General features: G+C 49.5%; 1 protein-coding gene across 7 annotated transcripts in view; it reads left to right on the top strand.

The window, feature by feature from the left end:
* Positions 1-17,500, top strand: part of LOC126572206 (dedicator of cytokinesis protein 3) — a 62,569-nt gene that overhangs the window by 24,298 nt on the left and 20,771 nt on the right. Inside the window, exon 1 of one of the 7 annotated variants that reach the window (XM_050231337.1) lies at positions 11,249-11,710. The exons of the other annotated variants lie outside the window; for them this stretch is intronic. Coding sequence (XP_050087294.1) covers positions 11,598-11,710 — 113 coding nt within the window. The 5' untranslated portion in view covers positions 11,249-11,597. Of the gene's footprint in view, positions 1-11,248; positions 11,711-17,500 lie in introns of those variants that run through there. 7 annotated transcript variants of the gene reach the window in all.

Below are 17,500 nucleotides of genomic sequence, written 5' to 3'. Positions count from 1 at the left end.
AATTAGCATGATTAGAGGCCTTCTCCACAGCTACAGAGACAGAAAGGGGTTCGAACCTAAACGTGCATTAAGCTATTCGCCGGGACCGTTCTCCCTAGCGAGACGCCAACGAGACGAAGGTGGCAATTATCTCTCAACGCCAATCGTCCACGCACCGTCTAGCGATCGTGCTCTTCTTATTATTATTGTTACGATGAACGCTGCCCCTCTGCCCGCGCCTCAATTCGTGCTCTCTGCATTCCCCGTTTCGTTTTGATTTCGCCTGAAAATGACCGCGGAATGGACGATTTAATTTTGATGACGTTGCCATTTATGCTCCTCGCCATAGAGGTCAGGGCACGTTGGTGAAATCAATGCTGTGCTGCGCTTGCAAAGACCGTGGCAGCGATCGTGCTCCCCGATCGTGTTGAAGCTCTGCCACGATCGTACTGGTGAAATCCATTTTGCGTTGCCGTCCGTTTTGCGTACAGTTTGCAAAATGAACAAAAATCCAGTACCGCCGGAGAATGAGGTTAGCAAATGTTCGCGAACCAAAACATGCGACGGCGGGACACCGAGTTGAGGCCGATCGCCGATAGCCTTCGATGACCGCTGCTTTGACACGGTCGCGCTGCCCTTTGATCGATGAATTGCCCTTTTGACGAGCGAACCTGCAGTGGCTGGATTTTGCGTTTAAAGAGCTCTAGAAATGTGTCCCAGATTGAACCAACATCGACAACAGATGTTTCCACTTTGCAGATCCAAAATGGTTGGGCGCCGATTGGCCTTCTGGCGGTGTTTTTTTTTTCTTCTTCTGTTAGCCTGGGATCGTTGTGCGATCGTGCAAAAACTTTCGAGTGTCCTCGATATTGGCCACAATCTGGCGGTGGCGGCAGCGGCCAGACTGGGAATCATTTGCATGAAGTTTCTGCAAAATGTTTACTCGGTCCACAGCTGACCCCACTTCCTTCCACACCGCTCGTAGTAGCGGCGTCGGCAAGGGGACATAAATGTGTTGTTGATTTTATTTATTTTGATTCCCTCTACCTCGCATGGTGTGTTTTTTCCTTTTACTCCATGAGATTTCCCCTTGGACGTGCCTGGACGATGACTCTCGCATCGTCTACACTCTCTCTATCTCTAACATACGGGGGGCGCATGATCGATGATCCTCCTCGAGCACTCTTCGGGTGACATTGGGTGTTGAATTTAATTACCCACTTTTCAAGTCACATACACAGAGACTCAAACGGTGGGGAGGACGGTGAGGAATTCTTCGAAGAGACCGCAAACAGCTCAAGGTATATGTCTTGTGTCAACCGCTGGGTACTTGGAGCTGGCCGAGCCGCTACTACCCTAGATGCCCGGAGTGAAGTTGTTAAGCAAAAAAAAAAAATGGCAGCTTACAGCATCGCAGAGTGGACCACAAGATCACGAGTTGCTCTCAGTGTATGTGTGTGTTTGTGGAAATGAAGTAACACATTAAAAGGAACCCTCACCTTCCTCCTCTCCACTCACCAGCGAGCGTGATATTGGATAAGTGCATGCAAAGTGGATTGTTGGTTGGTGGTCGGTTGACTCGCGGTGACCTGGAGAGAGAGAGAGACAGAGAGAGATGGCAAGAGAGGTGGTCTGCCGATGTTCGTATGTGTGCCAAGTGTCTCTCGTTGGCGCATAAATCCATCTCAATCGCGACATGTGCGAGAGACAAGAGTTGTCCATAAAATTATCCAATTAACCAAGCCGGATTCTGCTTCATTCTCGTGTCGCTAGAGTTGGTAAATGTAGCTTGATCGATCAACTTCTGTTCTGTTGGCAGATCTTGGTGTGGAGTATGGAATTTGCAAAAACAATACAATTTGAATAATATCAACGGATTGCTGAATAATATACCATTCGCTACTCCGAGGACACTATATTATCATCGTACATGATATAGTGTTCCCTTGAATAAAGGAATTGCATTAAAAGCTCCGTATCGGTGGAGGTTGACCGCCACAACATTCGGAGTCATTTGCATTCGGTTTGCTGTGGACCTGTCTTTGAATGTCGTCGTAGTGCTGCTACTGCTGCTGCTATGCCAACTTCATCTGGATGCTTGGGGCCGTATGGAAGGGGCCAGCCGCAGACGCGGGACGAGAGGGAATTCGCAATTCGTTATCCAGGCAAAAGTCAAACAGCTCGCGGATGTGCCCGCGTTGGGCCACGGAGCAGACGGACGAGTTTGGAAAGAAAGAGATACGAGAGATACAATTGCCGATGCTGCTGCTGCTCGTGTGTCCCCCCACGAGCCCCCATCCCTCGGGGGAAGTTTAAACGATCCTCGTTCCTCGTCCAGTGATCCTCCTTTTTTCGCAGTGTTGGCCAAAGGGCTGGTTTCGCTGTGTGTGCGCGCGCGCGCCAGGAGAGCCAAGCGTGTACGAGAGTTGAAAGCGATTGAGCGAGAAAATGGTGGCTTTATTGCTGCAGCCCCACACCCTTCCCGTCTCCCAACCACGGCCACTTCCCTGGCAAGAGCCACCGAGGAGCCAGTTTCAACGAACAAGTTTCACCTCCCTACACAACGAATCCACTCTCCGTCGCCATATTCGCGCGTTGTGCGAATATGTGGCCATCGCGAACTTCTTACATCGCAGCCCCGAGGAGGTGGTACACCGAGCGCGAGTTCCAGACCACAACCACCGTGTGGCCGTGTGGCCAGGCAAAATGCGCTGTGCATCATCCTCCAACAGGCGAGCGAACGGAATGGCACCAGAAAAGGGGGAGCCCGCGTGATGGCGGTTTTGGTCCTGCTCTCTGACGTACAGACCGACCTCGTTTAACTCCCGCTCCCTCCACCCCGTTGAGGTGGGGGGGAGGTTACTGCTACCAAGAGCAATGACGATGAGACGAGCCGGCGGAGTACGGTTGGATTGGTGGATCTCCCCCCAACCGGCGTAGAAGGAATGGAATTTTTGGTGCGAATTTTGCTGCCATTTTAAAACCAAATCAGAAGCATCAGAGAGAAAGAGAAACACAGAGTGAGAGAGAGAAGAGGAGCAAGTGGTTCGATCGCGATGCTTCCGCAGGATTCAGCTCAGGAAGCTTGGCCACCGCGCTCTCCGATCGGTGGAAAGAGAGATGGAATAAAAAATAAAAAACATTTCCAGGAGGTTCGATCGGTTCGGTTTACACTAGCCGCAGCACGGTGTCTGATCGTGGAGAATCGTAATGCTGTTACGTGGCTGCTGTTGCTGCTGCTGCTGCATAGCAACGTCCCGTTGCCGCAAGATGGTAGCCAACATCACCATGGCAGCACCGGGAGCACCAAGAGCACCAGCAACAGCAGCAGCATCAGAAGCCATCGCAGTGAGCGCTGCAAGGGCACCGCGTCCATATAAAGTAAACCTTCTTTGGCTTCGACTGAACGCTGGTGGTGGCCCAAGCCCAACAAGAAAAGGGCTAAATACGGTAGTTACCTTAGTTTTCGCTTCTGCCTCTGTTGCTGGGGCCCCCGTTGCAACCTTCTTCTCGATCGAAAGCGAGCGTCCAACGCGTTCGCTCAACGCGTCTGGATGGACCGCAAAGAAGGAGAAACCTGTGAATGTGACTGAATAATGAAGCCGGCCAGATCCTTTGGAGCAAGATCGGGGGCCCGTTTCGTGTGTCAGGTTGCCGTGGCTGCTGCACAGGCTGCTTGGAAACTTGGAAAGTCATCCAAGCGGGTGAGCCGCCAGTGGTGGGCAAGTTTTTGCCAAGCAATTTCGCGTAACCAGCTCGACGGTGGTTACGTTTGGTCCAAGATGAGGTGAAGTGTTTCACCTTTGATGGTCTGCTGCTGGGGAAGGGCATCGCTACATCAACCTTCAAGCCACAGGCGATCGTTTGTCAATGACACCGCCGATGGTGTGCGGATGGAGGTGCCTCCGCGATTATGTGCAACATTTTAAGGCTACACCGGGACTCTCGGCGCACTCGACGTCTCAGCTTCTGGTTTCACTGGTGTGCGAACGGTGGACCGCCGGAAGGGAACCTCTGCCCTTCACTTCACATCGATCGATCAATAATCGTCAACGCGATCGAATCGTCAGAGTAGTGCCCCTTCCATTAATGCTTCTTCTCCTATTCGTTTTATTGTTACAAATGATTATGATTATTATCACGCAAAGATGCAAATGAATTGCGCGAACCGGCACGGCAGCCGATGAACGATCGAGTAGATCGACGATGCTTTGTAATCGTCGCCACTAACTGACCGTTCCGGCAATGAATGAAACGGTTCTGGTGAGAAGTATGAGTCAACTGCCGGGCCGGGTGGCTTGAAAATGGTGCGCACATGTAAAGCTTAGATAAAGGGTCTGGCCTCGTGGAACGAGTAGCGCTGTCTCGGTTCGTCGCACGGTTCCAATCCACTACGATACAGCCCCGCTGCCAATGTTGCTGACCATGACTTAATTTGCTCGATCTCGCATGAACAGCACTGGTGAACAGCATACTTACCCCTTTGCCGGCTCCGCGTCATGCCTAGTAATGGATCAGGTATTGGTTCGAGGAAAAAAAAAAAGAATCCAAACTCCCTCCCCCCCAGGGCTTGACCGATCGTCACATGATGGCGATGACGGTTTCGTTTTTGTTTTCACGTGGGCACACATTTTAGATGGCCATACGTACCATATTTTGCTGAGGTTTTGTACCTTCCTTGCTGTGGTTAGCTGGTTGGTTTTACGTCAACACGCGAGTACGCTGAATCGAACAGAGGTGGTTGCTAATGCGCAACCTGATGACTGATCGTATGTCATCAACACACACTTATCAACAGTGATTGGTTAATATTTTGAGTATAGAAAAATGCAGGAAGGAGAAGGCACAATATACAGTTCTTGCTCTCTATTTCTTGATCTATTTATAGTTCTATATCTTATGTTGTGAAATATTTTACATTGCCCCGTCCGGTTGCGTTTTAGTGAGGAAGATGACCTTCAATTGTTTATGCGAATGAGCACTGATTGGTGCACAAATTCTGCGCACAGCTTGGTTAAAAGCAAATTCAGTAACGTTTGGTGAGCAGCAACAGCTCGTTCATTCCTAGTACAATCATCGCAGCAGATTCAAGCTCTGAGACAGTTGAAAAACATGGTGAATAAATGACGGGACTCAATTGCTCGAGTTGGTGACATTCAGAACAGTAACTGAAGATTTTACCCCTCGAAGCAACGATCAACCCGATTTGCCGCCACATGTCTCGTTCTTTGGACTCTTCGGCCCATTGATGGTCGGTGATTGGCTATACAATTGACAAAAGCGAAGCTATATGACCAATCAATTGGACAGTGAGTGGAATTCGAGATCACATTACCACTTTCTTAGCATTTCCAAAAATTCGATGATCAAAGCACCACACACCCTGCCTACCTGCCGATCATATGTAAATTTATGCGAACAGCCCCAAAGTGAGTGATGAATGTGATCGTAATTACCATATCAAACACCGTCGCTCAACTGCCAACTGGGCGCGTCAGGGCCACAGCCACCCCAAAAAGATGCCTGTCTATCATCGGGCAACGATTGTGTGGTGGTGGTGTTGTTTACATTACTGCTGATCCTCCAGGAGCCCGCGAGGAGCGGGGGTTGCGCGATTGGAGCTTTGTTTGAGCTTCAACGTGTAAATGCATTCAGCCTCTTGGACCGCGTACGCGATCGGTACGATCCTCTTATTAACATCTTTTCACGTGTCCACGAGAACAGCCTCGGCGCGTCTGCCCAAAGCAAGATTTTTTTTTGTCGAAACTGTCGAACGAGAAACATGTTCTCGTGTCCGTGTCGCGCCCTCTGTGTCCACCGTGAGAGGCAACACGAACCAACGAATCATCTGTTTATTTGGTCTCTTTTGTATTGTTTGGCTGTGTGTTGTGCACTGTTGGAGTGGAGTATTTTCCACGTCCGTTTTTGTTTCCTCTTCTTTTTATGGCAGCACGGTTTTATTTCCTTACAAACTAGCCAAAGAATGGGAGAAAGCTATAAACACGCGGGAAAAGCTATAAACACGACGGTGTCCCAAGGGCTGACGGTGCCTGGAAAGCCAGAGGAGGAAGAAGCTCGTGGTCTCGAAAGTGCCAGCCCGACTCGGTGCCAGCGATGGGCGAAATGTATAGCGCGACCATGGCGATCGCCGAGGCCGAGCGGCCTGGTCTCGGGTCTCGAGTTTGGTTTATTGACTTTGATTAAGTTGTTTAAGGTTGGAGGATGGGTCGGTGTGAGGGGGAGGTGTCTGGTGTTCCGTGACAGGAAGCAGGCAACGGGCGTAGATACGCCTTTATCGCCACCCCAGAGTTGCTTAACATGGGATGAACGCGCGTTCTAAGCGAAGCTGAGCGTTTGATGAGCTTTGTCTGTGATTGTTGCAGCAGTGTCGATACACACTTATACAGAGGCCATATCAAGCGTCCGAAGATGAGGTAAAGGTGTGCGCCAAGGTGAACGTTATCGCTATGGCCAGAACGAAGACCGAGAACCGCGTGGGTCTTGCTCTGCTCGGCTTCTACTTCCACTGCGCACTGCAGGCCAGTTCCAGTTTGGTTTCCTCTCCAGAACAGAACTCGGTACGATCATCCGGGCCCATCTCAAGTTGATCGCGAGCTCAATCATCTCTCCCTTTCTCTCTCTTTCTCTCACGAGCGAACGGCAAGCCAGCGTAGAGCAATCACTGCGAGCATCGATCGATCGGATCGGATCGGATTGGATCGGAGTGAAGATGATGGGCTGGCGAGGAACTTGAACTTGATTCTGCCTAATTTCCATCTGCTGCCTTTCAAGCACACACAGCATCGTTTCGCTGCCCTCTGCACTGCACGCACTTCTTCTGTTTGTTTCGTCGTCGTTTGCTTTTTCGTCGTTTGCCGTTCCGAGGATGCTGGCTGGCTGGCCGGAGTAGCAGCAGCAACAGCATACCTACCTGCCTGCCTGCCTGCCTGCCTGTCTGCTCCTTGTACGGCGTGAAGTGGTTCCTGCGTGGCTTGAAGTGGCTTGAAATGTATCCACAGACTCTCGTCGTCGTCGTCGTCGTCGACACCGATGTGGAAAACCAGTTTTCATCTTCTGCCCGGTGCTGGAATGTCTTGCTACGGACTCTCGCTCGCTGGCTTCCCAGTGTGTGCGTTGGCGATCGGAGAGGCCGCATCGGTGCTGCTGCTGCTGATGCGACCGTGTGTTCCTTGTCTTCCTTCTTGGGGGTTTTTGAACGAAGCACAGATGAAAGATGATGCCCCTGGTAGAAAATGGTTCCTCGCTCGCTCGCTACGCTCCTCCGTGTCCGTGTTTCGATTCCCTTGACGCAAGTTGTGGCGCAATAATGGTCACTACTGCGCTACTGCGCTACGACATGGCTTCCTCCCCCTTTTTGGCATTGTCGGACAGATCGCGGGGTGGAGTGAAGCACCGGGGCGACTCCGGGCCCGTCATTGAGCCCTATGGCATCGTTGTCTTGTCTCTCTCTCTCTCTCTCTGCGCCCTTGCTGCTTGCTACCCACTTCCAAGCTACCGTGTTCCCAGTTGGTTGGAGAAGGTTCACTCGCAGCAGTGACTCCTCGGTGAACGAGGGGCAGGCAGGTAGCAGAGGCAGCATACCAATTTAGCTGCCATAAATCAACACGTCACAGTGGCCTCCGCAGGGTTAATAATTGCTCTCGCTGGGCACTGGGCGCTGGGCACGAATCCTGCGCCCGACTGTATCATTGTGTCCTCCCGGGCATTTCAAGGTATTTTTGATCTACAGGACCGTCTCTCTCGTCTGCACTCCCGGGGGCAGGATCCTGGCACGGCACTGCACCGGGAATGCATTAAAGTTACGCAAAGATCACTTGCTTGATGCGGCTACAGCGAGCAACTGCAGTGATCGCGCACAAGTCGCTCCAGTTAAATCCGAGTCCGAGCTGTCGACGATTGTTGAACGAGGTTTTTTTTGCTTGCTGCCACTGCCAGCTCGCGCCCAGCTTCTGTGCAATCCGCTCGATCCCGATGGCGTTGATGGTGCTCATTTGTCCGCCCACTTTCCTAGCTCCGCCACCGTTTCCAGAGTGGCAAGAGTTGTGTTAATTCAATATTGTTTCACCGTACCGCGCCTCCATCCTCAACGATTCCATTTTCATTGCCTTCACGATCCGCGGGCCCGCACGGGTCGTTAGTAAGCTGTCGTCGGCTTGGCGCGATCGTGTAATGTGTGGCGGAAGGCGGTCAATTATGTTCGCAATAACTGACAACTACGGACGGTAGCTTGTTGATCCATTTATATATATATGTTCAGTGTTACCTTAACTGCACACCCGGGCCTCCGGTTGCATGCTACTCCTACTGCACACCGAGCGGACTGAAACGGTGTCGATACCTCTCGATTGAGGCTCGATCGACGATACACTTTTAATTAATATGGGCAGCGATTATCGGTTATTAGCGCGGCGCGCGCCTGCTTAGCGTACGTAATTTATTTCCTTCCCCAGCATCAGCATCATCGTCAGCGGCACCAGTCGGGGCATGCATTTTGCATTTTAACCCCGCATGAATATTGATCGACCGGTGATCGGGGTAGGGATTCATGATCACCTTCGATCGTAAAAAAAGAGGCTCACCAACAAACGACCGGGATCCGCTCGCCAGTCGCAATCAATAAAGCAACAAGCGGAGTGCGGCATTTGCGTTTGCAGCAATCAATCCGAAACGATTCCGAAACCGGTCCCGCCGCGGCCCGGGGCTCATTTTGTCATTCATAATCGACTTTCATCACTCGCTGCCGGTGCCAGCCGGGCGTCCATTCAGGCGTGCAACCACAAATCAAAACCAATCCCCCCGCCCGCTCGCAACGGTCGCGGTTTGAAGGCGCGACTTTGGCTTCGGCAAACGCGCACGCCAAGTGTTGGAAAGCAAAGCTAGAAAAACACGATCGTACCGCGACACGATCGCTTGACAATTATGTTCGTTCGTTGTGGCTGTCGATTAGTCATAGCAGTGGTAGTTGAGCGAGGCCGAAAATTCCCGGTTTCCCATCGCCGTGGCCCTAAGACCATGCGCACGCTCGCACGGTAGGCGACGAAACGAATGACTTCAACATTAGCATCGGCAACGAACCGGGCTTTCCGGTGGTCGATGGTGTCGCGTGGTGATGATGGTTGCGGCGTGACAATGAGCGCTGGCTGGCCAGCTTGGCGACAAATGCGGGAACGTAATTAATGTGCGTTCAACATCCTGGAATCGGATTCAATCGGTTTCGTTTATAGCATCTTTGTCCTGCTCGGTTCCTGGTCAGGTTGGAAGAGCGGTTTTTATTTTATTTTTTACCAACTACCTGCTGGCGATCATTTGTGATACGGCGAAGGTGCTAGTGTGGGTCTATGATTGAATGATGATATGGTGATTGAACAATGCATCCTTATTTGATTGCGGAAGTGTACTGAATTAGTTGGCTGTAATGATTAAATATTGAAAACCTGATACCTTTTCAACCGGTGTCGTATTGTTTGTAATTTTAGCTATTTATCACGGAATTTTTTTAGAAGCATAAAACACTAAAAGAATCAATTGCTCAAAATGTACCAGTATGTCCTTTAATATTCTCAATAAATTGAAAGCAGCAGTTTTTTTATGGATCACCACTGAAAGAAGTTATTTTATGATTATTAAACCATGGCAATCAGATTTAAACCTTAAAATTAATTGATTGTGTTAATGAAAAAACGTTTATTTTAATGATTATCTAGTCTCTTAAAAATCAAAACTAAAGCTAATTTTATCATGGAATTGGTAATGTAAATCTTTTAGCTATGTTTGAATTAACTGCATGGCTCTACAATTACCAGGTGTATACATATGAAACCGTGCTTTTTATTTTGCGAAGAGAATGCTTATTCTTGGAAAATGGTAATAAAATTATTCTCCAAAGTAATGGCAACAGATTATGTTTAACAGTTGCCTAATGAACAAAATAAAACACTTAGACTGACTTTACTTGGTTTCATATGCATACACCTGGTATATCTGAATGCCGTTTTGAAGTATTCATTGTCACTTCATGCTTCAGATATGCTTGGCAAATGATGTCAAATCTAATCTAATCACTAATCTAAACGATAAAACACCTAATATTGGTTCAAATAAATTAATTACTTTTTTTTTTTAGTTCAAGTATGAAGTGCAAACATTTGACAAACAATGAAGAAAATGTCATCATTAGCAATGTGACACATTTACGTCTGAACACAACTAATAATTCATTGTGCATCATTTATGCTCCCATAAACAAAAAAAAACCCCTTTGCTTATCAATTAGATTATCGCTACCTATGGCGTGCCTGGTCTGGTGCACGCGTGTACGCTCTCCTTTACCATCAACCGGCTTATCTTATCGTTCGTTCCTTTCGCTTCGGCAAGTGTAAAGCTGATTTAACCCCCGGCCCGGCCCGGCCCAGGCGTCACCGGCATAGCTTAGCCCGGTGAGAAGCAGGTGGTGGTGGGAAACGATCACACACGACAACAATATGCCGCACGCGGGAACTTGTCGCCGTTGTCGTCGTCGTCACTAGCAGTCAACCAGCAACGGCAACCGCGCCAATGGCAATCGTTGGCCGCGTGCGCGCTGTGTAAATGTGAAAGTACGGAACACCGGATTCCGGCAACACGGAAGGCGCTCGGGAGGGAGGTCGGAAAGAGTGGAGCCGGAAAGTAAATAAACTGGCCGTCTCCACCGTGGCGAAGTCGAGTTTTCCAATCCAATTTTCAATCCAACTCTTTCGTCGTCGACACACTGTTGTCGTCGTAGTAGACGAGTTTTTCCAAGGGAACGCCGAGCTCGGGAAAAAGGTTGCGTGTGGACGACGACGACGGATTCGCGCGATGAGAAGCGGAGGGTGTGGGAGGGAGGGAATGGAGAGTGTGGCGGTGCTGGGAAAGCTGCGGCACGGCCTACTGGTGGTGGGAGGTGGGAGATGATTTTCATCGGCGATGCTCGCTCGGATGGATATGTGTCAGTAATGAGTGTGTAGTGTTTGGTGGTCGCACGCCACGGCACGGCACCGTACCGCCGCACGCCGGTGTGTAACACTCAGTTATCACTTTCCACTCGAAACGTCCACAAGATGATGATGTTGCGTAGTGCTCGGGACGGAGAGCCCGTACCCGTAGATGATGGGCCGTAGCAGCAGTAAACGGTCCCCCGGAACCGCCGACCCTCAAAACCACGACAAATCAAGTTTAGGGAAAAAAGTTACAAGCCTCAGAAACACGCAAAAACCCGGACCTGGTTCAGTCGTGCGCGCGCCTGTATGTGTGTTTCTCAGGAGAAAGGGGGTGTGCCGAGTGTAGTGCAGTGTGCCGCGAGATACCCGGAAGTGTCTGTTCCGGGGGTGTCACCTGATTTTAGGTGATTGATAGGTTCATTGGTGGCCGCTCTCTTTCTTTCTCTCCACACTCTGCATACCATCCACGTGAACGGGTGTCGTGTGCCGTGCGTCAAATCGGAGGGCCAGTGTCCGTCTTTGGGATGTGGTGACCCCTTTGGTGCTATTCCTCCGGGAAAAGGCGCCCTCTGTACTCGCTCCGTGGGGGTAGAAAACACTTGTGACAACGTAAACAAGCTGCAATCGTGCTCGTGAAAGATGACATTTTATGTGCCGCTTAGCCACCAACAACACCGGCAGCAGCAGCACCACCAGGGGGCGACTACTGGCGCAGCATTGGGGTGGCTTGATGGCAGCAACGTAAATGGCAGGTATGGGGCCCAACTGGTCGTTGTCGTCGTCGTCATATCTGCACTGATAAGAAAGTGACATTCATGGGTTCGTTGCATTGCAATGACACGCAAAATCGCACGTGAGAGGAGAGGGGAGACACGGTGGCCTTGTTGCCGCCGCTGCGAGTGGTTGTTTTGGGCTCGTAGTGGTGTGGTGGTACCATAATGGTGATGAAAGCGTGAGCACGCGACAAACTTGATAGCTATTTATCGCCGGCAATGAATGATGACTGTGGTGCGTTCTAGTAGTTTCATTCCGCGAAACAATCTCGTTAAATAAGATTGCCACCGGCCACCAATAGCTTGATTGACTGGTTTCATTCGGTCGGATGGCCTTTTGCTTGGGGATTTAATTACACTGAGAGTGCTATTTTAGGGGGCATTTTGGTTTTGAACTTTTTACTTTCTGCCATCCTTAATTGTAAACAGGATGTTCTTGAATCAAGCAACAATGGACCAAGGTATTGGCCATTTGATTTGAATCAGACGATACCCTATTTTAAAGTTTAATAACTCTGTAATTTTTCATCCGATTTTAGAAAATAAACCAGGTTTATTTAGGTTATCCTATTCCATTACAAAAATCGGCCCGTTGTCGGCATTTTGCATTATAATTGACAACATTTAGGGAATTATTTGGGCAATTCCAGCTCTAATATTTGCATTAAGTTGTTTCATAGCCTTCAATTTGTTTGCGCCGCGCCGTCTTTTGCGACAAAGGAGGCAACCACCATCATCCATTGCACGATCGCAGTTCCCACTATTGACTGATTATTTTCAATGTAAAGTGTTACAATTTCAGTCCGCTCTTTTAACGTAAAGTGATCCATTACTACAATGGCACAGACTGAAGTTTCAGAAACTGACCGATTTGTCCAAATCGGCTGAAAAATGACAGAGTTATTCAACTTTAAAATAGGGTACCGTCTGATGGCGCACCCTGTACAATATTTGATCATGCTGCTTTCATGCTGGGACAATAGTTATAAAACGAATGGTTTTGGCTAAGACAGAAGATCATAAAACGTGCCTCAGTAAGTGCATCAAATCATTTCAAAGTAAGGAAAATTAATGAATCTGAAGAATCTGTCCGTTTGATCTCTTCATTGCTGTATTTAATCCTCCTGTTTGATTTACCGATCGATACGATATTAAATTTAATAAAATGTATAAACCTGTTTTGCAACACTTCTACAGAAAATCACAAAACATAGCAAAGAGCATCGTTGGAACGATATCTCTTAGTTTTGAACAGCAATTTGTATTCGTTTTTTTACCATCATTTTTTAGCACTTGATAAAACCCAACTGGGCTTTCCAATAGATTTGATTTGAAAAATCTGATGATTTTTCCTTCGACAGAGTTGATAAAATCTCGCCAACACATGGATATATTTCTTAAATGAGAATATCTAGGGCAGCATAATATTTTAAAAACTCTCTTTTGCATAATAATTTCATCTTACAAGCTGAATTGTAAAGAAAATGCATTATGCATCTCCTTTAGCCTGTTTTTACAATGGAACTGCACAAGGCTAACTTGACATTCGACAGAACATTTAGAGGTTCAATTATCAAATTTCTTTTTTCTGTAATTCCATCGGTTACAATTTGTGAATGTTTATAATTTACAAACTTCAAATTGAAACTTACACTTAATACCTACGTTAGGTAATAATACATTAATAAACATTAAGAACAAAATGCTCTCGAGAATCAAATCGATTCAGAAAAACGATTCGAAGAACGAGAATAAAAATGAAACGGTCTTTAGTGGATCCTTGCAATACGCAAACGTTACATATTTCCCTCACAATACAAACAATACAACTGACGAGCTTCCATTTTACGGTTGCTACAGGCATTATTGAGCCACAGAGAAAGGATTGCGATTGGCAAAATGAAGAGAAAAAAAACGACGTAGACTAACGATCGATGACCGATACGAAGCCTGTAAAGTAGACATCTTGAAAAGCGTAAGGGTAATTCTGAAACACTAAAATGCCAATCGTTGCGGACGTGGACGCCAGAGACGGACGGGACGGTCTGGTAGATGCGTGTTCGCCCATCTGCGCATCAAGTTCAAGTTCGCTGTGAGTAAGCCATAAGCGCGCGCTGACCTGGCGTGGTTCTGGCCGGCTGCTAAACTCCCAAGCCAGCAGGGGAAGATAGACACAAGCGCGCAAGCCCGCAAACGGCCCACTTCCCTCCCCCATTCCAAGCATAACGAATCGTTGAAGAACGCCGAAGAACCGAGCATACTCTGAACTCGAACGCCACTCTGTGGGAACGCCTGGCAAACCAGGAGGCAATTATGTCTAACTCCACAACGAGTCTCCTTCAGAGTGGGGCGTATGTGTGTGTCTACGTGTGGTTTCGATCGTATGTATGTACGCTCTCCCGCGCGCCCATACCGCCCATCGTCGTCCACCATTGTATGTAAATCAATTCGTCTTCCACCATCATTCGCGCGTACCCCTGGATCGTCGTCTCTGTGTTCATTGTCCGTTGCATCTTGTTTGTTCTCTTCATCTAGATGCCATTGTCGGGAGGGGGCTTTCTTTCTTCTTCGTCACCTCTTTTGCATCTTTCCAGCAAAAGCGCGATCTTCCGCGCGCGAAAACAGGCCGGCGATCGAAGAAGGGGAAAGAAGAAATGGAAGAAGCATCCCTACAACCTCGAAACCTTTTAATAACAACCGATCGTTTGCACAGATCGCGAGAGCGACAGAGAGAGAGAGAGGTCGGCCGCGCGCGCGTGATCCTCCAAGCCGATCTTCAAACATTCATAGTGCTGGCGCCTGGCACGCCTGTACTGTGCTCATAAAAGGAGAGACCCCTCGAGAGCCATCTAGCTCATCAAACACGGAACGATGGAACAGGCCGCCGCCACTGCTAGAGAGCCGAGCCTAAGACCCCCGGGTGGACTTCAGGATGGCGAAAAAGAAATGAATGAAGAAGGCAGACGGGCAGGGATGGCAAAAAAAAATGGCAAACAACACTTTGCGCAAACCGCCGCCGCGAGTTTTTGCAATCCGAACCTCTCCGGGCCCGTAGGACGGAGCTTTAGATTTTACCGCTAAATTTATTCGCCTCCAGCAGCTTGGCGCTGTTTGCTTTCGTTGTTGTTTATGATACCTGGTGGTGGCTGGTGGCCGCTGGCGACTGACAGCATACAGACGGGGCCGTTGGAGTGGCCATTCTCTGGCCATGCGCGCCGGTTTTACGCCGGCCGGTTCCCGTTGTGTTCGATCATGCAGGTTGGATCTTGTTTGTACCATTTTTTCCGCAAAAACAAAAAAAAACCATACCAACAGACATTCATCAGAAGACAAAGATCAAGTTCACGATCCCCAAGAACGGAGCAACATTCTGAATCATGCGATCGAACCATGGAAATACCTCTCGCACATTTCGTTCCGAGTAATCTTCGGCACGTGTAGTGAGTCACAGGCGTCGCCTGCGTTGATCGCCATCGCCAGCGAGACGATCGGTTGTGGGTAGCATGTACATGGGGATCCCCTTCTTGTTGTTTGTGGCCTCTGGTTCTAATTCTGTCGCTCTCTCTACCTCTCTCTTTCTCTCTCACTCTTTGGTACTGTGTCTTTGGTAAAAACTCCAATTGAGTTCAACAACATGCCTCACCACCATCGCACCGACTACTGTCCTTACGCATATTACCAGCCAGATTTGTTCTGTCTCGCTTGCTGGAGCTTTCTTGATAGTGCCTTTTTGTTGGGAGATCATTTGTGTGGTTCGTTATGAGATTGTTATGAGTTCATCTCGTCATTCACAAGAACGAATGGATCACCGATGATGGACGGGCAAGCGATCGCGACAAGGCCACAGGGGGAATGCCTTCAATTAACCGCAGTGACAGTAGTCGCTACGTTACTGATCCACGATGGATCACGCTCCTGTGCCTGCGTGTGGCCGCATACCCACAGCTGTCTGAGTAACTGAAGGGGCAACCAGTCACACCGTGAAACGACAAAGACACAGCAGCAGAAGCAGCAGCAGCAGCAGCAGCTACAGTGGACGATCGTGAACCGCGGTGCTTACGGAGATTAAACTTTTAATTTCGTTCCCCATCATTTGACGCAATGGATGGACCGGTGGATGGACGGATGGCCCCAGTGGTGGACCCTTTTCCTTTTTTTTTCTTTTCTTTTCTTCCACGCAAAGATGCGGCCTCGGCTGGCTGGTTGCGCCTTCTGGTTTTGAGTTCGCCGCCCTCTTTCGCTTTCGCTTCCGCCGCGTCCGCTTCGGTTCGTAGCTTCTTTCTGCCGTCACCCTTGTCATCTCCTATGGAACGAGCAGCCAGCAGCCCAGACCAGCTAACAGCAGCAGCAGCAGCAGCAGCAGCAGCAGGCACAGAAACGACCGAATCCGAACATCAGAAGCAGCAATCACCAAATTGGTTTCTAACGAGCCTTCTCCTTGGTTGGATCCACGGACCAGCGGCAAAGAAGATGAATCCTTCTTCTTCCTTTTCCTCTTCATCGTCCACGTCCGCCTGAAAACTCTTCTTAACCCTCTCTCTCTCTCTCTCGCCCTTCCCCTTTAACCAATTGCCATCCTCCGCGCTAGAGTCGATCGGCGAGCTCATGGCGAGGTTCCTGTCTTCGCCAGCATTGAAGTCTTTCTCTCACATTCTCTTTTTCTCTTTCGTACACGCGAGGGAACGTTTGCAGATTCTTTCCTATATGTGTGCTCCCTCCAAACGCTGTTCGTGGTCCGACGATCGGTGTCTGGAAGATTCCCGGGGGGTGATCTTCTTGGTGTTTGGCATTCAACATTCCCGAACGCAGGTTATACTGGAACCGTCGTTCTTCTTGGTATACGCACACAAACGAAGGCCATACACGCATACCTAGCCACGGGTACGCGTTGGTTTGTCGGAGTTTCGCCTCGATCCGATCGTCAATGAACAACCTCCAGGTGCGGTGCCAGGAATGAAGGAGGGAGGATTCGGGAATGATCATTCGGATGATCAACTTACCGCAACTTTCATCGAAAAACAGCGAGGGTAACTCACCTGAAAAGCGATGAGTGTCCGCAAGCTTTTTTGGGGGCCTGCATAACGCGAGATCGTGATGCTGCGTGTGTCTGTGTGGTCCGGTGCTGCAAGCGACCTGGCTGGGCTCCTGTGCTACTCGTCTCGTGAAGCCGGGCGTCGTGTGTGCACGTTGGAATGAGGATCGCGCGAGCAGCAGCATCAAGGCAGGAGCAGGTTAATTCGAGATTTTAAAGCTCCCTGCTGCTGATCCGCGCGCCCGGTTACGCATGCAGCACCGCCCGTTCGTTCGTTCGGGGTGTGCGTTCGTTCGAGCCGGCGGTAGTGGCGGCGGTGGGGGCGGTGGCGCATTGGCCAACACACGAACACGCCGTCCGTCGTGGTGACGGGTGGTAGTTTTCCTTTTTATGTGCGAGCTCGATGCTGCTCGGTACTTCTTTTTGGGTTAAATATCTGGAGTGGTGCTTGCTTGCTGGCTTGCTGGTGGCCACTGATGGCACTGCGTTGCCACGTTTGCCGTTGCCGTGAAGCCCGCTATGTTGGCGTAAGTGGCGTAAGCATGATGTGCATAGCAGCGAACAGCATGAGGGAAGGCGAGGAGAAGGAGAAGGAGAAGGAGAAGGAGGATTGGTAGAAGGTGAGCTCTTATGTTGGAGGAATGCTCTGCATGGAGGAACGCTGGCCCTAGGAACGGGTGTGTGGAGTGCTGTGAGGTGCGTTGCGTACCTCCACGTAGCCGTACGAGCCAAATACG

The sequence above is a fragment of the Anopheles aquasalis genome, chromosome 2, assembly GCF_943734665.1.
Source record: "Anopheles aquasalis chromosome 2, idAnoAquaMG_Q_19, whole genome shotgun sequence".
In the NCBI taxonomy this organism is placed as follows: domain Eukaryota; kingdom Metazoa; phylum Arthropoda; class Insecta; order Diptera; family Culicidae; genus Anopheles; species Anopheles aquasalis.
Note: the sequence above shows the minus strand (reverse complement) of the source record. Positions and strands in the feature narration are given on the sequence as shown.